The sequence below is a fragment of the Lepisosteus platostomus genome, chromosome 8 (genome assembly GCF_059453375.1).
Source record: "Lepisosteus platostomus isolate fLepPlt1 chromosome 8, fLepPlt1.hap1, whole genome shotgun sequence".
In the NCBI taxonomy this organism is placed as follows: domain Eukaryota; kingdom Metazoa; phylum Chordata; class Actinopteri; order Semionotiformes; family Lepisosteidae; genus Lepisosteus; species Lepisosteus platostomus.
In genome coordinates this window covers 3,474,834-3,502,752 of record NC_142618.1, presented here as the reverse complement: position 1 = coordinate 3,502,752, position 27,919 = coordinate 3,474,834, and the positions used below count along the sequence as shown (strand labels likewise).

The 27,919-nt window shown below is 38.3% G+C and overlaps 1 protein-coding gene across 4 annotated transcripts in view; it reads right to left on the bottom strand.

Annotated features, from left to right (window-relative positions):
• piezo2b (piezo-type mechanosensitive ion channel component 2b) overlaps positions 1 to 27,919 on the bottom strand; it is a 199,198-nt gene that overhangs the window by 53,564 nt on the left and 117,715 nt on the right. For 3 of the 4 annotated variants that reach the window (XM_088642072.1, XM_088642069.1, XM_088642071.1), the window contains exons 6-11: positions 21,497 to 21,737; positions 20,446 to 20,659; positions 4,957 to 5,125; positions 2,986 to 3,126; positions 885 to 920; positions 124 to 262 (exon numbers count right to left, since the gene is read on the bottom strand). In XM_088642072.1, the coding sequence (XP_088498198.1) occupies positions 124 to 262; positions 885 to 920; positions 2,986 to 3,126; positions 4,957 to 5,125; positions 20,446 to 20,659; positions 21,497 to 21,737 (940 nt within the window). The remainder of the gene's footprint in view (positions 1 to 123; positions 263 to 884; positions 921 to 2,985; positions 3,127 to 4,956; positions 5,126 to 20,445; positions 20,660 to 21,496; positions 21,738 to 27,919) is intronic. The other variant, XM_088642070.1, reaches the window with a different exon arrangement.

Below are 27,919 nucleotides of genomic sequence, written 5' to 3'. Positions count from 1 at the left end.
TGTAACCTTGGTTTTACCGTTGTGTTCTAAGCTCCTGAACAATCTTTTGTTCCTATTAGTCTTGTACTTTCCATAGGTTTTCATGCAGTGTTTTGTAAAAAAATAAAGTGGGATGTAACCCACCTGGTTCATCATCTACTTGGTCAATCCTGTATTGTGGCGTGGAGTAGGTGTCTAGTTGTCTTGGCCCATTCTCAATAGCCAAAGGAGTTGATAAGTTGTGGTAATCAATAGGTGTTCCATTTGCTGTAACTAAGGGTACCTGTGGAACAATTTGAAATATTACTTTATTTTTTCAGAAGAGATTATAAGAAATACATGAAAATATTTGCATTGGTTTTTAAAAGCTTAACAAAACATTAATTAAAAATATATTATTACAGTACCTTTTAAAGTGAATAAGAAGTTAGAGGAAAATAATTTCAGTCATCAGTTACATTGTGTGTTGTTACTCTGTGAAGTACCTTTTAAAACAATCTCCACTGGCTACTTATTACTCTTTTAAAGTTATGTTTTATACAAGTAACATGCAACTGTAATGGGTTACTTTTTAAAAGTAACTTTTCTGAAAACTGTTTTCATGTCATACATTGACCACAGCACATTCTGTAGAGTAACAGCACCACGCTTTTTTAATAAATAATCAAATTAATGGGAGAGCATGTGACACAAAGCATTTTCTATGTATCAAAACACTGACAGACAGATAGAAGAAAATCTGTATTTAAAAGATTGTTCTTTCTGAAATAAAATAAAAATAACTGATGGCATGGTTAAGGACAGTCCTGGGGATTTAAAATCGCATTGTGCTCCACAGATTTTTTTTGCCTAGTGCAAAATATCTTACTCTTGCCAAAGACAAGGCTAAGGGATTAGATACTAACATCAGATGTGCTGTATCCATCCTGAGTGGAAAGAAGCTGTAAAACAGCAAACAGTGCAAGGCAGGTTATTGATGCGCTCAGACATTCAAAGGCATGAACTTTTATTATCTTTTTCTAAGCATGAACATGGCAGCCAAGCAGTACTTTGTACATAGCACACTGTATCTCATTCAGCCAACTGCTAGAATAAAAAGACTGAAGGGTTCTGAGCAAGCCAGAAGAAGATATGGATGCAATATACGTATGTTACTCATCTTGTAGTTACATCCTGTTAACGCAAGCTACATACAGCAGCACACAAATCCATTTGGACAGTGTTGTTAGAAGCAGAACTGTTTGGGATTCATCCGATCATCAGCACTGGGAAGAGAACTTGGTGTGAACTAAGTGTGGGCAGTGAGCTAAAAACTCCAGTGTCCTTCTTCTGCATAGTATTGCAACAAATGTTGGCATCTTGGTTTTCACCCTTGAATCTTGATCTTGTAAGTGTTTTTGAATTGCTCACTAACATCCCTTTTCATTCTGTTGTATATTTCATTTCTCATGTCAAATATTTTATCATAAACAGAGAACTGTTTGGGGACAGTCAAACACTTTTTCTGTGACATTTCACAGACATTTTCCTTGATCTTCCACATCTGTCATTAGTTACAGAGGTTCTGCTCTTCTGATTGTCAGTATTAACAAAATCCCATTTTCTTGATAGTTACATATTTCTACAATAATCCTCAAGAGCTGGTTTTCAATCATGACAACCATCAATAATTAGCTAAATCAATTAGTCTTGAAATATGTCACTGCCCAAATGTGTTTAAGTATGGAATTCCTTCTTATCCTCTTTTCCTTTTAATGTATCTTAGATAACATTTCATCTTATAACAAACTCTATATAAGCTGAAACTCAATATAAGTTTCTCTGTGCATTTTCATTTTTTTTTGCCTGTGACTGTAAATATATCAATAATTATTTGTTTGTTGAGGGCTCTGAACTCACAATTTAACATCTGAAACTGTGAGACAGAAAATGGTTTTAAAATGGTGTTTAATGCTGCTCTTAGAAGAAACAGGCATTAAACCTTTAAGCAAATAAACTTGTAGACTGATCAAGACCTCATGCTGAACTCATGGATTAATGTCATTAAATTTAGGGACAACTTTCAAATTATAAATATGTTGGTGAATGCCACTCAATAACCAGAAAGTCAATAGAAATGTTGATCTTTCACGAAGCTCTCTTAATTTCCTAATTTACATTTAAATAATGTAGTCACACTGCTGTCTTTTAGTGCTGTGGATCTGTCTGCTTACTTTGCCAGTTTAGATCAACAGAGGTTGGAGTCCACAGTAGGACTGGAGTTATTTAATCAAACACTATCCACCTTGTTACACCACTTAGATGATGTCACTCTTGTTAATCTAACCAGACGGGGTGATACGGAAGGGTCTGACTCCTTCGTGAACGTGTCCTTACACCCCTACACATCATTTCTGTTCTAAGCTCTCTGGCTGTTTTCCATTTCCCAGAACGAGACTTCTGATCCTGGGGGAGTGTTCAGTTCTGTTGATCCAAGGCTGAGGAATGATCTCCCAACACAGACAGCATTACTGTAGATCTCGCAAGTCAGTCCAGCACTTTCAAATCCTTTCTTAAAACTTCCACGTAAGCTTTTCATTTCATTTAATTTATTGTTCTTCATATTCATGTCATACTGTAAGCAGGCAGCTGCGTCAGCACGTGCAAAGGAGCAGGCAAAGGTTTACTCCATGCTGAAAAGAGAAGACAAGAAACGCAACGTTTCGGCTTCTTCGCATCTGAAGAAGGCTCCACAGCCGAAATGCTGTGTTTCTTTTGTTCTCTTTTTGGCATACATGTCACCTTTTGTCCTTTCCTCGTTTTGTAGAGTGAATTGATATAATGTGTCGTGAAAGGTGCCACATAATTATAAAGATGATAAATGCCTGTTAAGAAACCCCATTAATGATTTATTGATACCACTTTTGTAAATTCCTATGTGTCGGCCAGAGATGTCAAGCTCTCGGTTTTAGTAATGTTTCAATAAGCACACATGCTGATTTGGGGAAAAGAGCACTCGCTCCCTACATTTCTCTCCTCCGTGTTACAGTGCGCATTTCGCCATATCTGTCGCTTCTTCTCCGCTGTACTGGCCATCTCATTGCACATGATCTCCTTTTCGTCCTCCTCAGTCTCATTCTTTTCTTCTTCATCATCGTCATAGTACATCTAGGAGAAACACACGGACAAAAACACTTGGGAGGGGGGGTGGGAGGATATCTCCGGCACGATCTTGCCTCTCCTTTTCAACAGTGATTTACACTTACACAAGACTACTCGAAAAAATTCTTCGTTAAGCTTCGTTAAGTGTCCTTTGAACTCCTTAAGAAAGAAAACCAGGCCAGACCCTGTTAGTGAACATGCTAGTGGATTCACAGACCTTCATCAGCACTAATCTTGCTGGTATGTCAGTTCACGTAAACAATGCTAGGTGTTTGGGTATAATCATGGTTATCTCGGTGAACCAGACCCTGCTGTCTTTAATAAGCAATAAATCATTCGAGTAGTTGTTAGGCCTCTAGACCTATTAACAGCAGGATATATGGATTTTCAATTGGAACAAAGCAAACACGCAGTAGATAACGATTTCTTAGACCATCAAACCCCTTTTATTGAAAGCTACAGTATGTCTGTATGTTGCAAAGTATATTGCTTGCCTTGATTTGCATCAGACTTTTCACGTCAACAACTCTATGAATGCATTACTTGGATTTAATAAGTTCCTTACTTTATTACTGTATGTTTGCATGTTTTGTCTTTTCTGGACCAGTATTGTTGTAGCAAAGTTATATAAACTGAACGTTTGTACTGTATAATGAGGGGTGAGTGAATATAGTAATTATTTTTTATTAGTTACTGAACGAGATAACATAATGTTCCTTTCAACAGACCAGAGACCAACCTAAGATACAATAATTGCAACTGTTATAGTTCTAAATAATTATGGTTAATAATACTAATACGCATCACTAACTCAGTTTTACTAAATTTTTCACAGAAGACACAATATCTGTTTCTAAGGAAGGTATCCCATTGTATAATATCTACCAAAAACTCAAAGCACTACAAATACTGTGAATAATACTACAGTATGTAATGGTTGCGTATAAGATTTGGATAATTTTTTGGTATGTGTACGTATAGCCCACTTGATGTACTGTAAATTTAAATTAAATCTGGCCTGTATAGGAAATGTTTTGACAAATCTGCTGTAATCTGTCTTCACCAATGATGAAGCACCTTGAAGCTATATTTTTTCTATTTGTATTATATATGTATCGCAAAGCAGAGGGGTAGAGGGGGTTAATTTTGTTGCCGATGAAAAGGAAAACTGCAATTTTAACATTGTTTTATGAAAACAATTCATACATCAGTATCAATTTCCTTAGACAGTTCTATTTGTAATAGCATAAATTACATCAATAAAGATATCCAAAGTTGATATGTTAATTCCCTACACATGAGAGTGATTCGTGTTAACTCAAATATTGATATGTTATTAGTTTTGTAGCATTAAAATATTGAACAGTGAACAATAATTGAAAAATAAATCATTCCTTTTCCTATGAGTCCATGAGAGGGCGAGAGGGCTGGTTTAGTGGGGTGTGACAGGGGCTTTTCCAACTTGAATTAGATACCTCTTTCTTTGGAGAGGGAGTTATGTTTCTGAATGGATCAATGAAACGGTACTGAAACACGAAATGTCAGCTCATTTCATTTCTTCCTGCTTGCAGATTTATACAATAATCCTATTTTTAATGCTGCTTTGTTTTAAAAGCAGGAGAAAAACAACCTGCTGCAATCAATCATGTGTAGCGTGTAATTGCCAACTGGTTTATAGGGGATAATCGATTATCCCATAAAGTTAGGAACTGGAACCTGTTATTTTACCGGAATGAAATGAGACTCATACTCACTTTTTTATAACGTTATAAATAAAGATCATGACATGATGATGAAAGCAGGGGTCTTAAACAGCCTACGCAGCAGACGACTTACTTCATCGGTGGGCTCTTGAAGCCAGAGGCGGATGAGGGTCGCCAGAGTGTAGTACAACACCAGAATCATGATGGGGCTGACATAGTGGTACCACTCCAGTTCGTGGTTAGCTATAATCATCCATGTATATGAACAGTTGGTCTGAATTACAGAGGATATGCCAAACCAACTGTGAACAAAACAAAACAAAAACAAAACAAAGTGTTATGAACATGAAAGGAAGACGCGGTCCTCTTTTTGTAAAACACGGCGCTCGGCCCACAGGTTGGGTCTACATGTTGTCAGTTTAAATGCAGTCAGCGCCCCTTCTTCAGCACGAGAGCAAGTGCAATTCTGCATGAGGAGCTCCCCCTGCCCCTGCTGGGACTCAGTCCTGGTCCCTAGACAGTGGATAACTCGGCCATGTGAAAAGACAGACGGTTTCAATAGTTCAAGTAGGCAGCTGCATCAGCATGCGTAGGCTGCAAAGGAACAAGTGAAGGTTTGTACCCTGCTGAAAAGGGAAGAAAAGAAACACAACCTTTATGGCTGTGGAGCCTTCTTCAGGTGTCAGACAGAGTTTTATACTGTTTGAATTTCACAGGAGGGTGACATCACTTCTGTACCTCATTCGGTGCCCTGAGCCCACTGACACAGGCTGTTAAACGCCCAGGGCCCAAGTGAGAAACAGATCAGTAATTCTAGTAATTAACATCTGGGCTGGTGTGCTGGGGAAAGCGGAGCAGACGTGACTCCGAGCTTCTAGCCATGATTTCTGGGTAGCTTGTGAAATGCGGAGCTGTCTGCCTGCTGTGTCCGTACCCTGCTTTCCTGTATCTTATACTGCTGAAACAATGCTGGCCCGAGACCAAACCGTTCTGCCAAAGACCACAGAGAGCACAACCACATCACTCTGCAGCCCTTTCTGACACAAACAGAGCGAATCTCCAGACTGCAAGGCACCGTCCCAGTGGGTCTGCAAGCTATAACGGCGATGACAGTAATAGGTCACATTAAACAAGTTGTTGGAGATACAAGGAAAAAAAACATCCAGTCTAGAGGTAAAATAAAATCATGTTGAATCCATAGATAACATTAATAAATAACACACTTATTTAACTATCTGTTTATTTCTAAAAGGATGCAAAAATGTAAATATTTGAGTATTGTCTCTCGAGCAGTCATTTGAGCAAGCCCATTACACAGGGGGGCTTTTTCCTTTTTGTCATGTTCCTCTGTGAAGACAGAAGATGTCAAAAGTGAAATTTAGATGTCTAGCTAAAGGACAGCCAATAAGGCTTTTAGTTAAGTTACTCAGTCGTGTCTAAATGTTGTGCTCTCACAATTAATTTAACTACAAACAAAAAATACTCACACTACACACATCTCAGTAATTATTGTCAATAAAAATAATGTTTGCTGTAGCTGAGTATATGTATATGAATATACATTAAATAAAGTAATGGTTTATTAATTCACTCATTCAATCTCCCACTTACTTATTATTTATGTACTTCTTTGTAACTTGGCTTAATGCTCATGTAAATGGAAAGACACAGATGGTCTCATAAGACCATCTCATCCCCAGACTGAATACCAGTAATAATAATAATTGCTTACACTTATATAGCGCTTTTCTGGACACTCCACTCAAAGCGCTTTACAGGTAATAGGGACTCCTCTCCCCACCTGGCTGCTACGGTAGCCATAATGCGTTCAGATATGGGGATTATTCGGAGGCCATGATGGGTAAGGACCAATGGGATATTTGGCCAGAACACTGGGGTTACACCTCTACTCTTTTCAAGAAATGCCATGGGATTTTTAATGACCACATCTCATCTGAAGGACTGCACCTGTTTACAGTATAGTGTCCCCGTCACTATACTGGGGCCTTAGGACCCACACAAACCACAGGGTGAGCGCCCCCTGCTGGCCGCACTAACGCCTCTTCCAGCAGCAGCCTCAGCTTTCCCAGGAGGTCTACCATCCAGGTACTGACCAGGCTCACACCTGCTTAGCTTCAGTGGGTTGCCAGTTGTGAGTTGCTGCTGGCTTTTCGATTAGTTATTAGCTCTTGATCAACCAATAATAACTAATCCAAAATTGTATGTTGCTTTTGTGAGGTAGCGCACCAGGAATCTAAAGCAAGACTAAGCACAATTTGGTATATAATAATACAGTACAAAACAACACTAAAAAAACACACAGAATGAAAACCTTAAAATGCTGCTACTGATCTCTGCCTCTGTTACCCATTTCTTCTCCATCAATCCACACTCAGTAATGTTTTCATACCAACACATAAGCAAACTGGTTGTGTTTCGATCTTGGCTTAACACAGAACATACTGTAGTACTAGCCAAGGGATATTCAGGAAATCTGAACATGGACATCAACATGGAACTGTAAAAGGTTATTAGAAACTCTAACAAAATGTTAGGTATGCAGTTTGCCTGTTTCTTAATAATCCTACATTTTGAAGAGGTCTGCATTACATAAATGAAACTGTATTATAGCTAAGTGTGTTTGATCTTGTTTAGAGAGACACAGAATTTGAATTCACATGCACCAAATATATCTTAACATCTTTAGTTTTATTTTGATTTGCTGCACAGAAAATGATACATTTTACAGTTGCTGCACTACTGTTGGGTAATCTTTCTGAAACAGACTTATATTATGCCATTATTCTGCTAGTTATACGTTACAGCTACTGTATTTTAAAAGTGGTATTAATGGAAAAATACCCTCAAATTCTTTCTACCAAAAGGATAGTACACGCACTTGGCTCTAGTTGATGTGTGGAGTAACCACAAGAGTTTTTGGTACGACAGGAACGAATCCATAATGCTTAATGTGGAAAATTGGTAACAGTGCTTAATGCTCTTACCTACAAATTACTCCTTTAGAAATGTTGCAAATGCCAAGCCTTATTTTGTGATCGATTTTTTCTTAATATAAAACATAAAGCCGTGTCAGTAACATGCTTAATGTGAGATACACTTCCAAATTCCCAGAAACTTCATACCTTGGTAATTTATAAACACTTCCGAAATAGTTTCTCATTACAATACAGTAATAATTACAGAAAATGTACAAATAGCAGCATGCTTAATGTGTACTATACCTAAGATGAAAACAAACGCTTAATTTGTCTTAATATGTTTAAATTTAAAACAGTAGGACATTAAGCCACAAAACCATTTTACAGATTACATGGTTTAGTAGTTTTAGGAGTATGAAATGGTACAGTATAATTGTGAAAATAGAATAGGATTAGTCAATACACACAATTGAGAGCTTGAATAGTGTATTGAGGATATTCCTTAACTCTTTCCATCCCATAACCAAAATTATATTCAAGGAACATTGCTATAGAAACTTGTCACAATACAAACCTTAAACACAAATAACTGTGTGCTATTAAAAATAGGGGTTTCAGTCTGTTCACTCACTTCAATTTAAATTACTTTCTGCAGGACAGAAAAGCATTTTAAATGCGTTCTAAACTTGTCACAGATGTTTGCTAATTTTCTTATGGACAGTACATAGAGTATAACGGCCACCACAAGTGTATGTATTGAATAGGCTTACATTTTTTATGTGTTTTAGGATTTCGTTGTGTAAAGTTGACAGGCTTCCCTTCCAGTCTAGCAAAATTATTTGTTAGTTGTCATTTCACACTAAGCCCTAATTAGTCTTGCCCTAATTCCCCTAAGCTGCAACAACGAGGTAAAATAAAATGGCATACAATTCCCATCGGCCCCTTGCGCATTAAAAATAAAACTGTACAAATAATCCAGGCTTAACAACAAACAGTACAGCAGTCTGCTTGAACGGTCAATCAGAAGGAATTACAGGACAAATAGTTTTGAAACAAACCCAAGAGACCGCCATTACATTAGACTTGAACATAGCATATGCTCAAAAAGTGCTGCCAGCACAAACATTGTTTTACTCAGAAGTACATTCTTTTTGCCTGGAAGTCTGTCCATGGCTTTATGTTCTGTAGTTGTATTTTTTAAACATATGCGCATGTAGAAAAGGCAATTACTCAGCACAGCTGTTTAATTGCCGGAATGGCTGTGATTCTAAATTCCACACTAGAATGAACAAATATTGCACTGAAGCATACTGTATTCAGGACTACTTAATCTGAAAGTACCCCACTGTCGATAGTTAACGGTGGCCAAGTACGGAAACAATATTAGTCAGGAGTATTGCAGATTCCTGCAGATGGTTTGGATGTCTTAGAAAACAGGAACAGACATTAAGAAAGGTTAAAACAAGAAGCAATCATTTTGACCACCCTGCTTACTGGGTTGTTTCTTGAAATAACCCAGAAAATGATCTTATCTTCCTCGATCTTCCAACTTCTGAAATATGGATTTGCGAAGGCATGCCTGAGTCTTTTGTTTGCTATCCAACACCTTGTTTATTTGGGACAGTGGTATGTTTCTCAATGAATGAAACAGAAAAGTCGACTGTTAACTGTGCAGGAGTAGTTCAAAGCACAAAGGAGCCTTGTGTGAAATACTGCAGGGTATGAACATGCTGTTATAGACACATTAGATAAGAAAAAAACGAACTCCAATACTCATTCTTGTTCTGGTAACAGTTTCAAATTAGTTTTTAGTGGAGGTTTTCAGATCCTTCTTTCTGTGGTCTCAGTGCTATCAGTTCTTGTATTTTCAAACTGCCAATTTTAACATGAAAGGAGCAAATGTCTCCTTTATTAATTTCCTAAATCAATCTGTATATGGACACTGGACATTCGGACTTCAAAGGATTTCCGTATGAGAATTACAGAGCAATTGGTTCCTGTAACACATTTTTAAAATGACATCCTTGATTTGCCTGTAGGTACCAAAATGAACTGTGTAATATAAGCTTAATGTGTTCTTGAACAGAAGTTCAGATGGAGGACACAGTGTAATTGTGGACTTTCAATTCCCTGTGCATAAAAGCTCACTGGCTGTGTATTTTTACTAGTTCCTCTCTCTCCAGCCAACTGTCACTGATGAGCAGTTCTCCCTACATCATACCTCATAGGTGAAGAGAAATGTGACAGCTCTGTCATTTCTTCAGCCAGGTGAGTTAAAGACAAAGTATTAAGCATACTACACCTTTTACTTTAAACCTTTTTTTTTGTCATCTTGTTTTGCCCTTATTAGAATTTGACCCAAAAACTGAAAGATCTTGACGAGTCACAGTTTAAGTCTCTCTACTCGGTCCCACTGTTCACCCCTTCATACTCAATTGACTTTCTTATTCTTCCCAGTCAGTCTTGTACTTAGTGTGGCACTGATTGAGTCGAATCAAACATCTCCTGCATTTCAGCTAAGACGTTGTTTAAACCCATCGCTGAAAAATCAAATCACTTGAAATAAACACAGCAACTACCCTGCAGCTCATTAATAATTGTCCCCTAGATATTAATGTTTGCTCCTTTAAAATCACATGTATTGTCTATGGAATGCAGAATGAAAAAAAAAACATGAGACCAAGAAACCTGTTTAACTTGGGGATCCACAAGCAGCGAATCTGAGTTTTGAGAGAAGAGAGAATTAGATGCTCATGATTGAGGTTGCTCATACTCCTGGGACAATGTGAGCCAGGGCCAAATGAGACAATGTAGAAAAGGACCGGTGAGTCACGAAATCCAGCAATTTGGCTAATCACCTTCATTAGGTAAAGCAATTGTTCTGCTGGTGAGTTGTATCAGAAAGGGAGCAAAGTTAAATTACCTAAATTATAAAGACACTCCTCAGCAAAAAGATTGGTATCTGCACAGCTGGCAATAGTGAGATCTTCTCGCATTCGCAAGATGAAAAGTACAATTCAGATGCCTTAAAGTATTGATTCAACATACTGTAGGTGATATTACTCTGGGAACTGGGGAGATATTTTAAAGTTCAGTAGTCTTTCAAGTAATACAGTTGGCTTTGCATATGGATTAAATGGATTAGGCTTTCTTCAACTAATTACTGTACATATACAAATTACTAAGCATTAACAGCAAGGAATGCATCAGGTGATTTACAGTCACAAACGACTGTCCTTTAAGTGTGCAGAGGTATGCACTTCATGTCATTGAGTTAAAGCCATTTAAAGAAACACTGTCTTTAGGTGCCCCCTTTGCTGTTCATAATCTAATTGCTTATCAAGCAGTGTCACGTACTGTAGGTCCCACGTACTATATATACTGGCATATGGTAATTAAATAGTCATAATTTTCTAAAGGTATGCAACAGAGAGGAACAAATGATAAAAGTCAACAGTCTGTGTTATCGCTTAGATTCCACAGGCAACACACTTCACTATTGAAAAAAATGAAACATTTATGATATCTTTGTCTTTTTGGTTAGGATGGGCCATTGCTTGACTCACAGTTGCACTGCTTCTTTATTACTATAAAAAAAATGAAATCGATATCTTCACAAACCACATTACCTCAAGAAAACCCTGTGGACCAAAACCATTTTACTACTTAAGAGATGTTCCCTTAAATGAATGGAGTAGCTTATGCACCATTCTAATCTTCTAATGAATGCAGAAGAGAATTTTATCAAATGACTTACAACAAAGAGAGAAAAGACTACTAACACTAAGACTGGAGAAAAACTTAAGATATAAAAAACCTTGCCGAACAAGGTGCAAGACATTCATAATCTGGTGAAGTTGTCTGTTGCCAGTAAACTGTCTAGACTCAAGATTAGTCATTTAGTCTCATGAGCAATGGCAACAAAATCAGAGACTGTAAAAGCTTGTTTTGCTGGTTTTGCAATGAGCCGCAGGCATGTTTCACAACTTCAGCAGTAAAACACAGGGCACCGTGCTCGGAAAACAGGAGTTACAGCGAACTCTCTGGACTTCATGGACACTGGACTCTCTGCGGCTTCAGTCATATACTGTAGCACCTAGTCTTCTCTCTTTTCTCTCTGCCTGTATAATACAGAATACAGCAAGGTTTAATTTAATCTAAAGTCAACTCATTTAAAACCCCACGAGTGTAAATTAAATTTATTTGTCATTCCCTCAATCTTTGGTCATAAGGCTATGGGTACTTATTTACCACGTGGAGATTAAAAGGAAAGTGACTCAAACAGTAAAGGTGCTGGCCCGAGCACAGAATGAGCTCTGTTATCCCATGTTTGAGCCTGAGTCATGACACAGGTTGACTGTGACCAACATTCCCCAAGTGGCAGAGCTCAGCTATTTGAGTGGGATCAGTCTGCTTACATTCCCTTGTTCTCCTCCGTGTGTAATCAAGAGACAAGAGACATAATTATTGATTTGTAATATATCTGTATGTATATATCTATATGTGCAACATATCTGAAATAACAAAAATAATCAGTATCTCCTATGAAAAGAAAAGTATTTTTAGTTTGACATGAATAATGTCTTTTTATTGATTTCATTTATACAGTATGTTTGGCATGAATGAAGACCACACAGAACATCATCACTTCTCATCATTAATTCTGTTCAGTAATACTGTACATTAGGTAAAGAATGGTACAGAAGCATATTTACAGCTGCCACTGGTGAGCCAGGCAGCCTGGATACAACCCCTCCTGCACAGTTTTGCCTTTTCTAGTTCTGTCTAACATCGAGAAGCAATATATTGCCCTCTTAAACAGTGATATACACAGGCAAGCTATTCTCAAGTAGCCAAGCAATAACAGGACTGGCTATCTTGGGATTGGAAATTTGTGATAGGCAGCAGAAAATGTCCTGGTGACCTGGAAGAGCAGCTTGATGCAAAAGCAGGAACCGAGCTACTACTTAGCAATTAGCAGGCGAACAGAACTGGCTTGCTGGAGATTCAAACTCTGTGGTAGCCAGAGTAAAATGCTGCGGTGAGCCAGAGGAGTAGTGCCTGACACGGAAGCAGGAAAGTTATCACTTGCTGAAGTTTGCCAGACAGAATGGATGAGAACATATCTGAGCGAAACCCCCACAAGTAAAAGGAACATGCAGAAATGGAGGGGGAAGAGCTGAGGGCTGGACTGCACCAGTTGGACACCACCCCAAGGGAGGTGATCAATGGACACTATAGAAGTATAATCACAAGCAGAAGGGACAGTGTGAGCTGTGAACAAGGTGGCCGTGCATCTGCAGGCCAGAGTGGGAGTCAGCTCCTGTCGAAACAGCAAAAAGAAGGAGCGGGGAGAGACGAAACAACTTCATATAGGCTGGGGCTATAAATTCGGTGGGTTGGACGCTCCGCAAGAAACAAGGAGAGAAGGGGGAAAGGAAGGAGAACAGGATCGGGCAAGATTAGGAAGAGAAAAAGGGTAGTGGAAGAACACAACTTCTGCAGTTGTTCTGATATCCTAGAAGGCTTGTTGACATCAGGAGACCCGACAGTAAAACGCTGACAGATGGTGGAAGCAGAGCTCCTTGTTTTTGGTGGGAGGTTAAGGTTGGAAAGAAACGATTCCAGTCTTGGCTGAGTGTGATGGAAGTAAGGTCCTCACAATGCAGAATGCGAGCACATTTGCCCACGGCACGTCTGCAGCCAGGGAGATTTTATGGTCAGGGAAGCAGAAGTACAAGATTAGAACTTGACGTCTACTCAAACGTCTGTCCAATAACACAATTACTGTTAGCTTTCGAAAACTCACAAAGAGGGTCCTGTTTTCTACTTGATTATGAGACGACAACACGAATCTTCACATCTTCCTGAAAGCAGTGAACATCGTTTCATTTTCAATTATCAACCGCAATTGCTTGATTGTTTACATCGTCTTACTAGCACCTGGATTCACCCACTGTAGTTGATTTTATTAATAAATGAAGGTCCTCTAGCACATAACAATAATGTGATATTAATCTAATAACTGTCTTGCAGCGGCAGCCATTCCCCATCGGACATTTGCCAGGAAGTGCCGAACCCATAACTGGACGATCCTGACGGGAGATGGCATTCCCGTCACCGGGGGAAGCAGACGTTTCTCTGGGGATCCTTACAGCAGCGAAAACAGAAGCATTTCCCTTAAATAATTAAGATAATAATTAAATAATTCAAACCAGCAGTTACATTTCTCCATTTCTGGGCTGAGTCCTTATTGTAAATAGTTAAGGATTTACAATATTTACAATAAGGACTGCTCAACACGCCATGTGTTGGAGTCTTCAGTACCCTCACACTATAGTATCCTATTATTTCACATTAAGAGTTCATCTTGCTTTTATTACACTTCACCTCAAGGGAGAAAAGTTATAGTATCTGAAATGACTGTTTGTCGGCTATGTTCTTCCTGCACCTGGGCATCTGTGAGCTCACAGGTCGGCGCAACATGTACAGTAGGAGCTATATCATTGTAATCATAGGTAGGAAGTGCAATAAAAATGTTGCCACTTCGACACAATCACTCAGCAGCACCTAACATGAGGGCCAGGTGTTTGGCAAACAGCACAGGCCTGTCAGGTGGCTTCTAGAAAAACAAGGCTATTGTTTACTTGCAAGAAAAAAAACGATTGACAGTTTTTATTTCAAACCCTGGAGCGCCTCACATATCCTTAGGAAAAAGCATGTGTGACCCCAAAAAGAAAAGTATATCTAATCCAAATTTAGCTGTCCCTTGTGATGAGATTTCCACAGCACACAAATGACAATGTTTGAGAAACAGATGGAAGACCAGCAGTTTTGGGCCGCTGAAAGAAGTGAGAGAACTCTGTCACGAAAGCGTTACGCTGTCAGGGTGAGCAAACAAGAGCATTCACTAAAGAGCTGGCACCTGACAGCTCAGCAAAAGAACTATGACCAAGGAAAGGAAACCAAATCCATCCAACTGTTCTCATTATATTAACCCATGGTGATGTCTTTCATAATCTTTAGCACAAGAGAAACCACTAACAGCTGTGATAAGGCACGTAAAATCATTTTCACATGAAACTAAAATCTTACTGTAAATAAGAAGAGCATCATTTTTTTTTCAAAAACTCTCAACACTATCTCTATAAAATAGGTATATAAGCATACACATGGGCATGATATGCAATATTTTGGAGCAAAATGTATGAAGAGAGAATGAAAATGTACAGCACAGTAAGAGGAAGGAGACTTCAGAATTCAGGAATATTGTCCAAAAGGGCACTTTCAGCCACTTATTAATTTTATTAGCATCTTTGCTTATCTAGTCTTTTTTGTAAAACTAGTTTTCATTAAAGATATTGGAATGTACAGTAAGAATTTTAAAAAGCTGCAGATGGGAGTCAAGCCTCTTCATAGCAGTTGGCAAAAGCTTCCACCACTTATTGTAAAAAGGTAAACCACACTGAAGTCCACACTGTGGACTCTCAAATTGTGTATGATAGCTCTTAATCTTCAGCCTTAAATAAATCAAGCAAATACTGCAATGTGCTGTGTTTGCAACGTGTTTTAAAAAAAAACACTCATCATCTGTCTAGGAGGAAAATTCATAAATGATGACAGATTTTTAGGAAACTGGCTCCTCTTCTTTACAAGAAATAAAGGAAATGCCTTGGTTGATTATTGTAAAAGCATGTTAAATATATATTATATAGAGAGGTCCTATTGTTTTTTCCATAGAGAATCAAAGGTTAATGGAGAATGTCGATATTTTCTGCTGGTTTGGATGCCATTCAATTCTTGATAGCGTAAAAGAGGAAAGTAACTGCAGTATGAGTATAAATAGACATAATAGCATCATGTGGGCTGAGCAGCCTTGTGAAGGTACCTAAATTAGAAAGTCTTTTAAAATCAATGGGATCTTGAAAAGTCAAGGACAGCACATTTTCCAGGGTTATTGTGTTCCGTCTCTTGAAAGCTAAGTAAGCAAGCCAGCATTACAGACTGCAGACTTTAGGCTTGTTGTGATGGTCTGATAGACAGATAAAGCTCTGGATGTTCATCCGTAAATACTGTACTGTAATTGATAATGACTTAAATAATTTAAGCCTTTTATTTAAAAACCACCTTGATTACAGTCAGGCAGTGGGCCTACAAAAGGGATCAAGAAAGAGGATCAGATTCCACAAGTACAACTGGCCCTAGGAGAGTGCATATGAATTTTGGACTTTGTTTTGAGTCCATAATGTTGTAAAGTTAATTTACAATAAATACCATCTGATTAAAGGTCTCATTTCCCTAAACAGAGGCAGGAGAGAAGCCATTTCTCTTCTTACCCATTGTGAGAACAGGAAAGATGAAGTTGGTGCACTTCCGAGTTTTCAAATTCCTGAAAGGCAATGGCCAAGTCAGGTCAGGGGACTTTTCCGAGATGTGTAACATTACAATGTCCCGGGGCTGAAGTAGACAAAATGTTGGAAATAAGAACATAAAAATGGAGGAGGAGGCAAGTTGGTCCATCTAGCTTAATTGTTCCAGGCATCTCATCCAGCTGGTTTTTGAATAAAACCAGAGGACTGGCTTCCACAATATGACTCGGTGGCCAGTCCCATACTATGTTAGTGTTCTGCTTGTTCGGACGAAACCCTTTGGGAAGAGAGTGCCTCTGGTTTTTGCATTTCCATGCAAGAATCAATCTCGAATAATATACTGTGAGAGTTTATTCCTTAAAGATTTGACCAACCTGTAAAACGCCAGGGATATGACAGTGAAGTAAGAATCGATCACGAAATAAAATAAATTTAAACTACAAAGCCTAGGAAATACGACTCAAAAATCTCTGCCTTCTGAACCGATGAACTAGCACGGTGGCTTCTGAACACCATGTGTTGTTATTCATCGGCGTTTAGCCTTTTGTCATGTATTTTAATTTATGAAATCACAAAAAGTTAAAACAATTATGATAAGGTCCTGCACTTGACTCCTTGCTTTTCAATATAACTCTGCGACTACCACTGTTGAAATATCGCCCAGACAACGACAATACCATAGTCTATGTTTTGACAATGAGAGTGCTTCAGTGCATAGGAGACTTTGCAACTGGTTTCTCCATTAAGATCAATTGTGTCTACCTTGCTTCTACTTCATGGCACTTCAATCTGGTACACTCTATATTGTAAGTGTGCACCGAGTTTTGTAGACACATTTTTCGTCCGCAGTATGAACAGTTTCCTGACACAGCTGTGCAAGTTCTGTGCAAGCCAAAGATTATTAACATTAATGAGAACCACCTGGGTCTGTGAAGCTGCTCATACCACTTTCACTCACAGCACACTCACCACCCCCCCCCCGGTTCAGGTATAAAATGAAACTCCTTGAGGACTACTGCTAAAAGACGGCATTGTGGTAAAATGATCTAGAACTTTGCTAATAAAATATGTCGCAAAGCGTTTGCATAGAGCATGGTGCCGCTCTCCTCAGGTCTGTGTAAATAGTAACAATGACACTTGAGCCATCTACTAGGCTTTGGCTGTGTAGTTAGTGCCAGGAAGGTCTGTGTGCTGAAGCACAGCTGACTACAGCACAGGCCTGCAGCCTGGCACTCATTATTGGACAGAGACAGCAAACGAGAGCCCTTATGTGCAAGAAACACCAGAAACAGAACAGTGAGGCCATCTTTGCAAACGTTTGGCCAATTAATTACACAGTCTCTGCGGGGAGCCACACAATGACTTACCACCAGCTTCTTTCAGCTTTCAGAGTCGTTAACGGACTTAGAAAATGGACTATTTTCTGGACTCTCAGAAAATATTCATCCAACGAGTGCAGAATCACTGAATGTCGTTAAGGCAATGATGACCCCAGCAAAAATAAAAACAGAATGACAAACAGACTCGGAAAAAGACTCAGAAACTTTTTTGCTTGCTCTAAACAGGGGTCCCCGGAACACACGTCCCCATCAATATATCCCTGAAGCTACTGTAGGTGCTGGGTTTCAGACCAGGCCTCTCCTCTGGTTCTGTGGGACATGGTGGGACCTCAGCGCCAGTGTCTTCGTTCACCATCCAGTCTCTGGAAATGTGCTTCAGGCGAAAGCTCCTGCTAAGTGACTAATTGATATCGACATTTCCCATTCATAGGCTACAGTACTGTATGTCTGTGCAATACATTAAGCATGACTTCCCAAGTACTGAGCCATTTCCTACTTAGGCTAAAAATCAGTCAGAGAAGTGAAACACCACCCACAGCTTCTATTTACATTAATACTATTCTGTAAAGTATATACCGTAGCTCTTCTTTATCACAACACAGAACCCATTCTGTAAACACCACAGTTTCTGCATTTTTACCAATTTTGTTGTTCTTCTACACTCAGCCCCTTTTAATTTAATTTTAAGTTACGGTATTTCAAAGCTTTTAATTTTAATTAAATCAAAATGACGACATAATTTCAGTTTTATTAAATCTAGCAGCATGTGTACAGTATTCATGAGAGACAATTCCTGCACAGCTCCTAAAACGGATGGAAAGTATACCTTTGCTTGCATTAATATGTACAGTAGGAGAAAAGTACAGCTAGACTTCATGTGGTTTTAGAGAAAACTGACAGCCTGGTCACAGATGCTTTGAATTCTGTTCAAAACATAATTAACCCTCTTTAATCTTATTTAATCAACCCTCGTTACCCTGTTTTTTATGAGATCCCACTTTTTGCAGATTTTAATTATTGCTGAAGTGTGTAGGTTGTTTCAAAAATTAAGAAAAAATCTAAATCTTCAAAATACAGAGTATAATTATTTCTGCTTTCTGTAGAATTTCTACGACACATTGTGTCTGAAATGGACTTCAAGAGTGAAGACATTTTTCAGCTCAGCGGGGTTCTATACTGATCAAATACAACATAATGTGCTACTCTATGCAGATGTCAAACATATTGCTCTGTGTAGTTTTCAGAATACCAGACAACACAGATGTTTTACAGTGTGTACCCTCTAAACTTAGACACACCAGTCATTGGCAGGAGTCCATGGAGATTTCTTGGAAATCCTAACCTTTGGTTTTACCAGCTATTCTCTTCAGTAACCAAGTACCATTTCTCTTCTTTGAATCACGTGTATACGAATCCAATAAAATGAATTTCTCCTCATACAAATGCTGCGATATAATACATATTTAATTCACATTTATACAAAGCAGTGGACTGATATTGTGGATGGACCGCTTTGGGGTTACCTTATTCTTCATTTGATCCCATCAGCTAAGAAGATTCCCCTCAAGCAAATTAGTCAATTTTGCCAAGTTTACACACACAGATGGTCAGGGTTCAGTGCCTTAGTGCCTGGACATGGGGGGAACACCCTCACATGGGTTTGCAGGGACACTGTAATGTTAGTGATGCTTAGCAGATCTTAAGCCTAATTCCTTTTTGTCCTCAGCCGAAATGTTTAATTATACAATACCTACAGTACTGTACACAAATACAGCATGGTAAAAAAAAGGAAAGGAAGGTCCATTTAATACAGTACATCATATAATTTTTATTTTTAGTGAGTCATTTGCAAATATGCGTTGTGTTGATGATCAAAATCCCATCTGAAAAAATTCCAACTATTATATTGTATTGTTAATGTTTAATACAATACTACATCTTTTAATTTTGCAGCTTTTTCTTTTAGGCCAAAAAGTCCATTTAAGAGCAACTTCACTTTAAGATTATCTGACACATAGACAGTTACATCATTCTGATGAAAGTTACAAGCAGAAAACAAGAAAGTAAGTATTTTAATAGCCAAGTACAAAACATAGGACTCTAGGGCATAGGAGTTTTTGAAGATTATATACTGGTTTGTCAGTATATACTAAGCACTCAAGCTTTTTGAAGATCTATCTTAAGAGCTAAGCTAATGTTAATAGTCTAAGATTTATTGATTTATTTATTAAAAGAAACAGAACTACCAAAAACATATGAGCTGATTTGTCAAAATGTATTTGCCACTGGTTTTTGACTTTCTAATAATATTGAACCCGATATAGTGTATGAGATAAAAAATGAGCACAAAATTCTAGGACGAATAGCAAAAAATTAAACTATAATCATTGTCATATGAAATTATTTATCTCACACATGTTCCAAATGGCACACTATACAGTACCATTACAATATACAGTAGCCACTAATAAGGTTGATATTTCCCTTTAAAATATGTAGTTACAGTATTAACTTGATAAACAACAAAGGAACAGCTGAAAGATGAAAGATAAAAAAGCAGCTCCTATTTCAAAGGATTATCCACGGGAAAAGTCTATAGTCTCACGGCTTCTTAGTCATTTTCTCTGTTCTTATATAAAGAGCTGAGCGGAGCAGTGGCTCTGTGGCTGAGGATCTGCGCCTGTGGCTGGAAGGTTGTCGGTTTGAATCCCGCGGCCCGCAGAGGATCCTACTCCGTAGGGCCCCTGAGCAAGGCCCTTAATCCCAACTGCTCCAGGGGTGCCGTATAAGTGGCTGACCCTGCGCTCTGACCCCCAGCTTCTCTCCCTGTCTGTGTGTCTCATGGAGAGCAAGCTGGGCTATGTGAAAAGACATTCCTAATGCAAGAAATTGTATAGGGCCAATAAAGTGATCTGATCTTATCTTAAAAGCTAACGGCTGAATGTTTGCAGGAGAGACGGCATACTTCACTCACCTCGTGTAGTTGTCGTGAGGTGGGACAAGCTCCTGAAAGAACTGAAACTGGTATAAATAAAGCACAAGCAGGTGCCCTGCACTGTATATGGCCATCAACACACAGAGGCAGCTGAAGACAAGCTGATCGAACGTTCGACACAGGGACCACCAGGTACAAAGTCCCAGAAACACAAGGAAGTACACGGCTGAAGTTAGAGATGGCAGCATGATGCCTGGAAGAAAACAGATCACAGTTCCACTCAGGCAGATCCTATTAAACCTCAGGATTTGTCCGAATGTCTAATAATATTGTTCTAAACCTCAGTCTGTCTCTTCGTAGTTACTATAAAGGTATTAAATAATGTGGGCAAATGTACTTATAAGCCACATGGACCATTTAAGCTCACCAGCACATACTTTCAGAAATCTCAAAAAAAGGGCAAACCCCTGTTTGGTTTAGCTCATAATCGTGAGACATCCAGGGGGTTGTTTTCAACCCAACCCAACTCAAGTCATTTTTTATTCAATTCAGATCAATCTGGCTTTTTAGTATTGAGATGTGAATACAAGTGGTTATATCGAAAGCTACTTTGAAACTGCTGCCTTAGAGAATTCACACCTTCAGGTGAATATTAACTGTTTTTTTTATTTAAGACATTAAATGTGTATATTCTCGAATATCTAGAAATATGAAATAACTACAAAACAGAAAAAATCAATTATCTTAACTGGCTCACACATAGGCTTAAATGATTTGCATCTATTAAGCTTAGTCAGGATTTTCCCCACATATTCTAATTTAGTTCTTTATGTAGAATTAAATTCATTGACATGATACAGTAAAAAATAAAAAATAATCTATTTCAAAAGAAAACAGCATATCTAAAGAGATACAAAAAACAGACATGCTGAACTTAATTAGTAACACTACTCGACATGTCATTATGTTTTCTTCTGACTTTTATCAAAGTAAAAAGCTATCACATGTCATATGGGTGTGTTTATAGATTTTAGAAACAATAACATCTTGATATGAATTCAATTAATATTTCATATTTAAAGATACCAACCTGTTAAACCAAGTAATATGGTCACAACTACTTTTCCAGCGGTTGTTATTAAATTGCCAATTATTTCTTTTAATTTTGATGCCACACCCGCGATTCGGCGCAGTATTTTCATTTTGGTGCTTTCTTCCTGCTCCTCCTCCTCCTCTTCATCTTCCTCGAGTTCTTCATCATGAGGTTCGAGGTCAGGTTCGAAATCTTCCTCAAACATCAGCTCATCATCCTCCTCCAGCTTCTCCTCCTCCTGGAGACAGAGAAACACACAACACACAACATGGTTAAAGTCACACACCGAATGCCAGCAGTCACAGCTAATCTTTGTCTGCATGATGCTGAGTGCAGGAAAACAGTTACTCTAGTCTCTTACACACCACTAATTCTGACATCTGCAACACACAAAAGTAAAGGAAACATTATGATCTATTCACCTGTCTGGAAATGAGATCTTTGGGAGTAGTTAGCATGGATTTAGAAAGGTAGGTCTTGCTTAACCAACGCGTTTAAATGAGCAACAGTAAGGAACAAACAAAGAGGATATGATGTGGTGTATTGGGATTTACCAGTGAGTAAATAGAAAACAAGCAGCACAGACAAGGGGTGAATGATCAGTTTGGGGTGATATGCATAGTGGAGTACCGCTGGGATCTGAGCTAAGATCACTGCTCTTCCTAATTTATGTAAATGATCTAGATTCTGGTGTATCTATAAGCTAGTCAAAGTTTGCAGATATGAGGATTAGCAAACACTGCAGACACAGAAAATAAACTTCAAAGGGATTCAGATGACATTCAACACTGGATAAACACCTGGAAATTACAGTTAAGATGGACAGGTACAGGGTAGAGGTCAATGCAGGTAAAAAAAACAAACATAAACTACTAATAGAAAAATGGAAATGTTGAGCCGAAAAAACATTTGGGGAAGCAATAAAAAGGATATACAGTATAGTCAAAAGCATAGAATTGAAATCTAGGTTTACTATTTTAAAATTGTTTAATGAACCTGCAAGACCTCATCTAGAATATTCTGAACAATTAAAAAAAATATGACTGCTCTGTAATCCATCCAGAGAAGTGCAGTCCGAATCACCTGATGACCCACACCTGCGGACTGAAAGAACTGACCCTGTTCAGTCCTCAATACGGATGGCTACCAGGGGGCATGATACAGTCATTCAAAACCCAAAGGAGGAAACTACAGTATGTGGAAGCTCTTTTAAAACCGAGGAAAGGTTGTAAGAGTGTGGACCAAGCTACCCAGTCCTGTTGTTGGAGCCAATACACTGGCCTGTTTCAAGGACCAGCTAGATGGGCATAATGCCATCCTGTTATTTGCAACGTTCTTACGGTACTGTATGTCACATCTAGGTTTCACTCTTGTCACAGTCAGGTGAAAAATGATCCAGTCTGATGGTTTGCTTGGGTTAGAGCTCCTACTGTCGGAGGCTCTGAACATGAATAAACGCAGTTTCTTGAACTGTATGTACAGCGTCAGAATACAATCTGTTCCAATTCACTGCTGACATTTGTTGTCAGATCAATTAGATCACTTAGGATAATTACTTAAAGGCTTTTGAAAGCTATTTGTGGGTCAAATGTAAGGGATATTATACAACAATGCTACAGTACATATCCTGGATCCACATTATTTTGGAAAAAGTTACAGCAAAAAGATTAATATTGACCCTGACAGATTTCAATTAAATTACACTCAGGATTCAGACAGGCTTAACAATATTTAAGAAAATATTGTTTTTGACAACTAACTGCATTCCTATTTTCACTACAAAGTACTTACAAGTCTGTGTTTTTACCACCAGGTGTAATTAAATACTAGTGTGACTATATTCTGTAAATATATATATAATTTTTATTCATTTTTCACCAGAAAACGTCATACGTATGTCATGATCTGGTACAAACGGTATGAACACTTAGGCATATATCACTGTGTGATAAACAGAATAACGCTTAATTATATCATGGTACTGTATTTAGGTCTGCAGCTAAACCCAACCACAGTGAATGGGAATTCATGCACCTTGTCACTCTTAGCTATTTATTTACTGTTTTGTAGAAAACCATATGAAAACTGTAATTCCTCATTTCGGTGATATTTGACTCTGTACTGATGTGTATTATATCTCCATTTCACATTAAGCAGTTATTTTAAAGCTAATATAGTCACATTCATGCACTGAAATGTGAGAACAGGAACATGTCCTGACCCAGGTTTCAGAACCTGTGTTTCTTTTCAGCACAGACGGTGAACACAGAAGTCACCCCCAACTTAACAAGGAAACTAGTGTGGAACATTCCTGCACCGCAGACAGGATACTGAATGCGACACAGGAAGATCACATTGCATGTGGAATTCAATCATAAAAGCAATCTTACAATGTGCCTACTACTAGCAAAACAGCATTGCATTGAAAAAATACCAGACATTTTGCAACATCAAATATCTATTGTGTAAATACTGCACCAAATACAGTTAGGTAATTATATTTGAGTTGATTTTCCATTCACTTGTTCATTAAATATTTTGGAATGACACAAATTCAGTCAATATCGCTAATAGTGGGGGCACTAAAGTGCATTTAGGATTTATTATTAGCACAAAGCAATAAAGTATAACCTTCAGGGTAATTTCCTGTACTGTATAATCATTATTATACCCTGCTTTGCAAATGCTGTAGGTACTTTCCATTATTCTTCTTTTTTCACGCAGTATTTTTCAAATTTCTACAGTGATCTTCAACTGCTTACTATTTTGTTTTAAATTAACAGTTAACCCAATTTGTAATTTGCAGTACAAAAGGCAGTATTTTTGATTAGCGGATCTGTAAAAAACAAATAAACTGAATGGCTAATAATCATCATCATCACACTTATTCTGTATAGCTCTTTTCTGGACACTCCACTCATAGCGCTTTACAGGTAATGGGGATCCCCTCCACCACCACCAGTGTGCAGCCCCACCTGGATGATGCGCCAGTACATTACCAACACACCAGCTCTCAGTGGGGAGGAGAACAGAGTGATGAAGCCAGTTCAGAGATGGGGATTATTAGGAGGCCAGGTTAATAAATTGATTGATAAAGGCCAGGGGGAAATATTGTTCAGGACACCAGGTTAACAACCCTACTCTTTTCAAGAAATGGCCTGGGATTTGTAATAACCTCTATTTCATGTCTTATCTGAAGGACGGCACCTTTTTTACAGCATAGTGTCCCTGTCACTATACAGTGGCATTAGGACCCACACAGACCGCAGGGTGAGCGCCCCCTACTGGCCCCACTGACACCTCTTCCAGCAGCAGCTTTAGTGTTTCCCAGGAGTCTCCCCTCCAGGTACTGACCAGGCTCACACCTGCTGGACTTCAGTGGGCTGCCAGCGGAGAGCTGCAGGGTGATACAGCTGCTGGCTTAGGAACATACTGTAGCAAGAAGAATCATTGGACCAAGGAAACAGTGGACTATATCCCACAGGACCAAGAAATGGACAAAGCGCTTTACAGGTAATATTTGCAATGACACCTGTGTCTGAGTCTTTCATGCTTTTTTATTATGAGATATTTAGATTAGAAACGTTTTTATTTCTAACCGGAATATATGGGAACTAAGGATGGGACCATGTAACAGAATCCACCTTTGAGGTTGTCGAGTGTTTCTTTACCCCTTTCAACTGACCCATCGACTACTTCTGACTAACCAAGCATTGCGTTTGCAAAACTTCTGTGAAATATCCATCCTCAAAATGACTCCAATGAAAACTGAAATCATGCGTTACTGAAGCATGACTGCAATTATGATGAAATCAGCTGTTTTAGAGACTAACTTTAAATATATTGATACAGTATGTGAAGTCTTGGACAGTTTGTTGGAAGCTGGCATCTCAAAGTGACTTTCAGTTACTGCAGCAATGCCTTCTTTTCTGTACATAAAAATGTTGGAAAAAACCTGTTTCAGCAAAGATACAACTAACGTTTTGTGTACATATTATATAGTTTCTGTGATATAGTTGCTGTTTTGTCTTCAGTTCTGCTTTGTTTTGAAGAGCTTATTGAACGGTCATTTCTTTAACAAATTGATTTAAGTAGGTTTATTACTCTTGATTCATCTCTCTCCTATTCTACCTGAGCCTGAACTACGTATTTTCCTATTTTGTTCTACCCCCTGCAGATGTTACAGGCAGGTTTACTGAGCCAGCATAGCAAAAGTCAACATGAATTTTATCCTTCTGCTAAAATAATTTATTTTGGAGGGTTTTCTGGAATTCTGCTAATGTAAGCCTGGCTAACATTACTTCATGTAAATATGTGTTCTTCAGGTACGGAAAAAGGACTCTCTAAACATTTTATGAAACAAATGATTTACATCAATTTTCTAAAATTTTTACATACTTTTTTTCCCCAAAATGGTGTGCATTACCCTACTGCAGTAAATGTTATTGCAAGGTCACTTGCAGGAATGTTTTGCACCTGCTGTACAGTTTCTGTAGCGCTTCAGAGTTTTTAATTTCTAGGAACTCTCACATACCAGGAGAAAGAAATGCATCAGTTTATGCATGCATGGTGTGCGTACAGTGAACGTGACGAAACTACTGTAGCAGCCTAACTGATGTAACATCAAACTTTCTTTGTGAAGCTGAAAAAATACACTGGTAAGTGTTAGCCGTTTTGTCATCATCACAGCTCTTTAATTGTCTTTAGTTCGTTAGTAAACCTATTTGCCGTGGTTATTTACTGTAACTGATGTCCCAGTGTAACTGCAGTTACTGTACCTGTAGAAAAAGCAAGAGAATTAAAAATTGTTCTGACAAGCATTGTCTCGATATGAAAAAAAGGTCTAGGTGATGTTAGCTGTGAAACCACTGGAAAGGCTAAAGCAAAAAGCAAAAAGCCTATATACAATTAAATACTATAGTTGGCTTGTCAAACTCCATACTAAATTAAAAAAAAAAATTTTAGAAAATTTGCTCTTTCCAAAGCACATTTATATAATTTAATACACATATAACACCTACAGTATATGTCGTACATACTGTAAACTGCATTAAAGGAGTTATTTTTTGCCTCCGCCCTTTCTAGGAATTGTGGGAACACTGGGTTTCATTTGTATCAGTGCAACGCAGCGAGAGGGCTTTGAGGACAAAGGGTTAAGGTTAGGGTTAGCGATAGGGCTTAGTGGACAAAGGGTTAGGGTTAGGGTTAGCGATAGGGCTTAGAGGACAAAGGGATGAGTGAACCTTCCGAACTGAGGCTCCTAAATGACTTCACTGAAATAATATAAAATATTAACACCTTTTGACACCTTCTGTAATTGTTTATTTGAGGGGATCTATACAGAAACTACCCTGTAATGTGACTCTCAAACAATTGGCCTATGCAGTAGTATACCAGCGCAATGAATAACACCACTGGACTGCTTGCCTGTGGCCTGTCGTGAAAGAAATTCTTCCTTGTGGAGCTGAAAAAACAGGCCTTTAATCTGTATGATATCGGTTGCAGTGTATCTTAATTGGTTTAACAAGTTACATTTGAGCAAGCATAGTTTATTTAACTTATCCAACTGCTTCCACGTACTGCTCCACACCTCAATCAGAACTCACATTCAGAAAAACAGGCTGCAGAGCTCTTAGCTTCCATTAAGATCGGGTTCCAGGCTGCTTCGTCCTTTCAAAGCATGCCTTCATACAGAAGGCCTTTCCTGCACACATTTCTGGAAGACTTTGACAGGCTTTGTAAACTGCGGATAAAAATCCCCAACTGTTCCGTGGGTTTATCCCAGCCGAGCACTCAGACTCAAGGAAAACAGATTTCTAAGTAGAAGTAAAAAATATTTTTAAATCACCCCATTTAAATGGCAATCTCAAATGCCATTTTTGAATTGTACGTATGTAAATATGCAAAATATAATCATGCTTGTGATTACAAGTCTACGTGTAATAAAAAAGTATCCAACTTTAAATGTATTTTACATGTGTAAAATCACACATTATTTTTTAAAGGGCATGGAAAAGAAAAATATATTTCGATTCAAACTTTTGTCCTGGTGTGTAAATCCTTCATCTTGACGATGGAAGAAAATTCAAATCAGGACACTTTGAATATGACTTTTTATAGTTTTCACTGTACTGATTTGAATTGAATAATTAAAAATCTTTCCCTTCTTTGAGATCGTTCTGACATAATTATACAGCATGAGCTGTGATCTCCAGAATCAAAAGTAAAACACAAACCAGAACAAGTGGAAACTACTGTGCTTGTAAGGACATTAAAGATTGGTTTCAAGTGTGTTAATAGCTAAATAACAACCAAGAAAAAAAAAACGCTAAAAAAATACTAAATCACGGAATGATGTAATAATTGTATTTATGCTGTAATGTACTGTACCATAATTGTTGCTGTTTCTATTCGAGACAT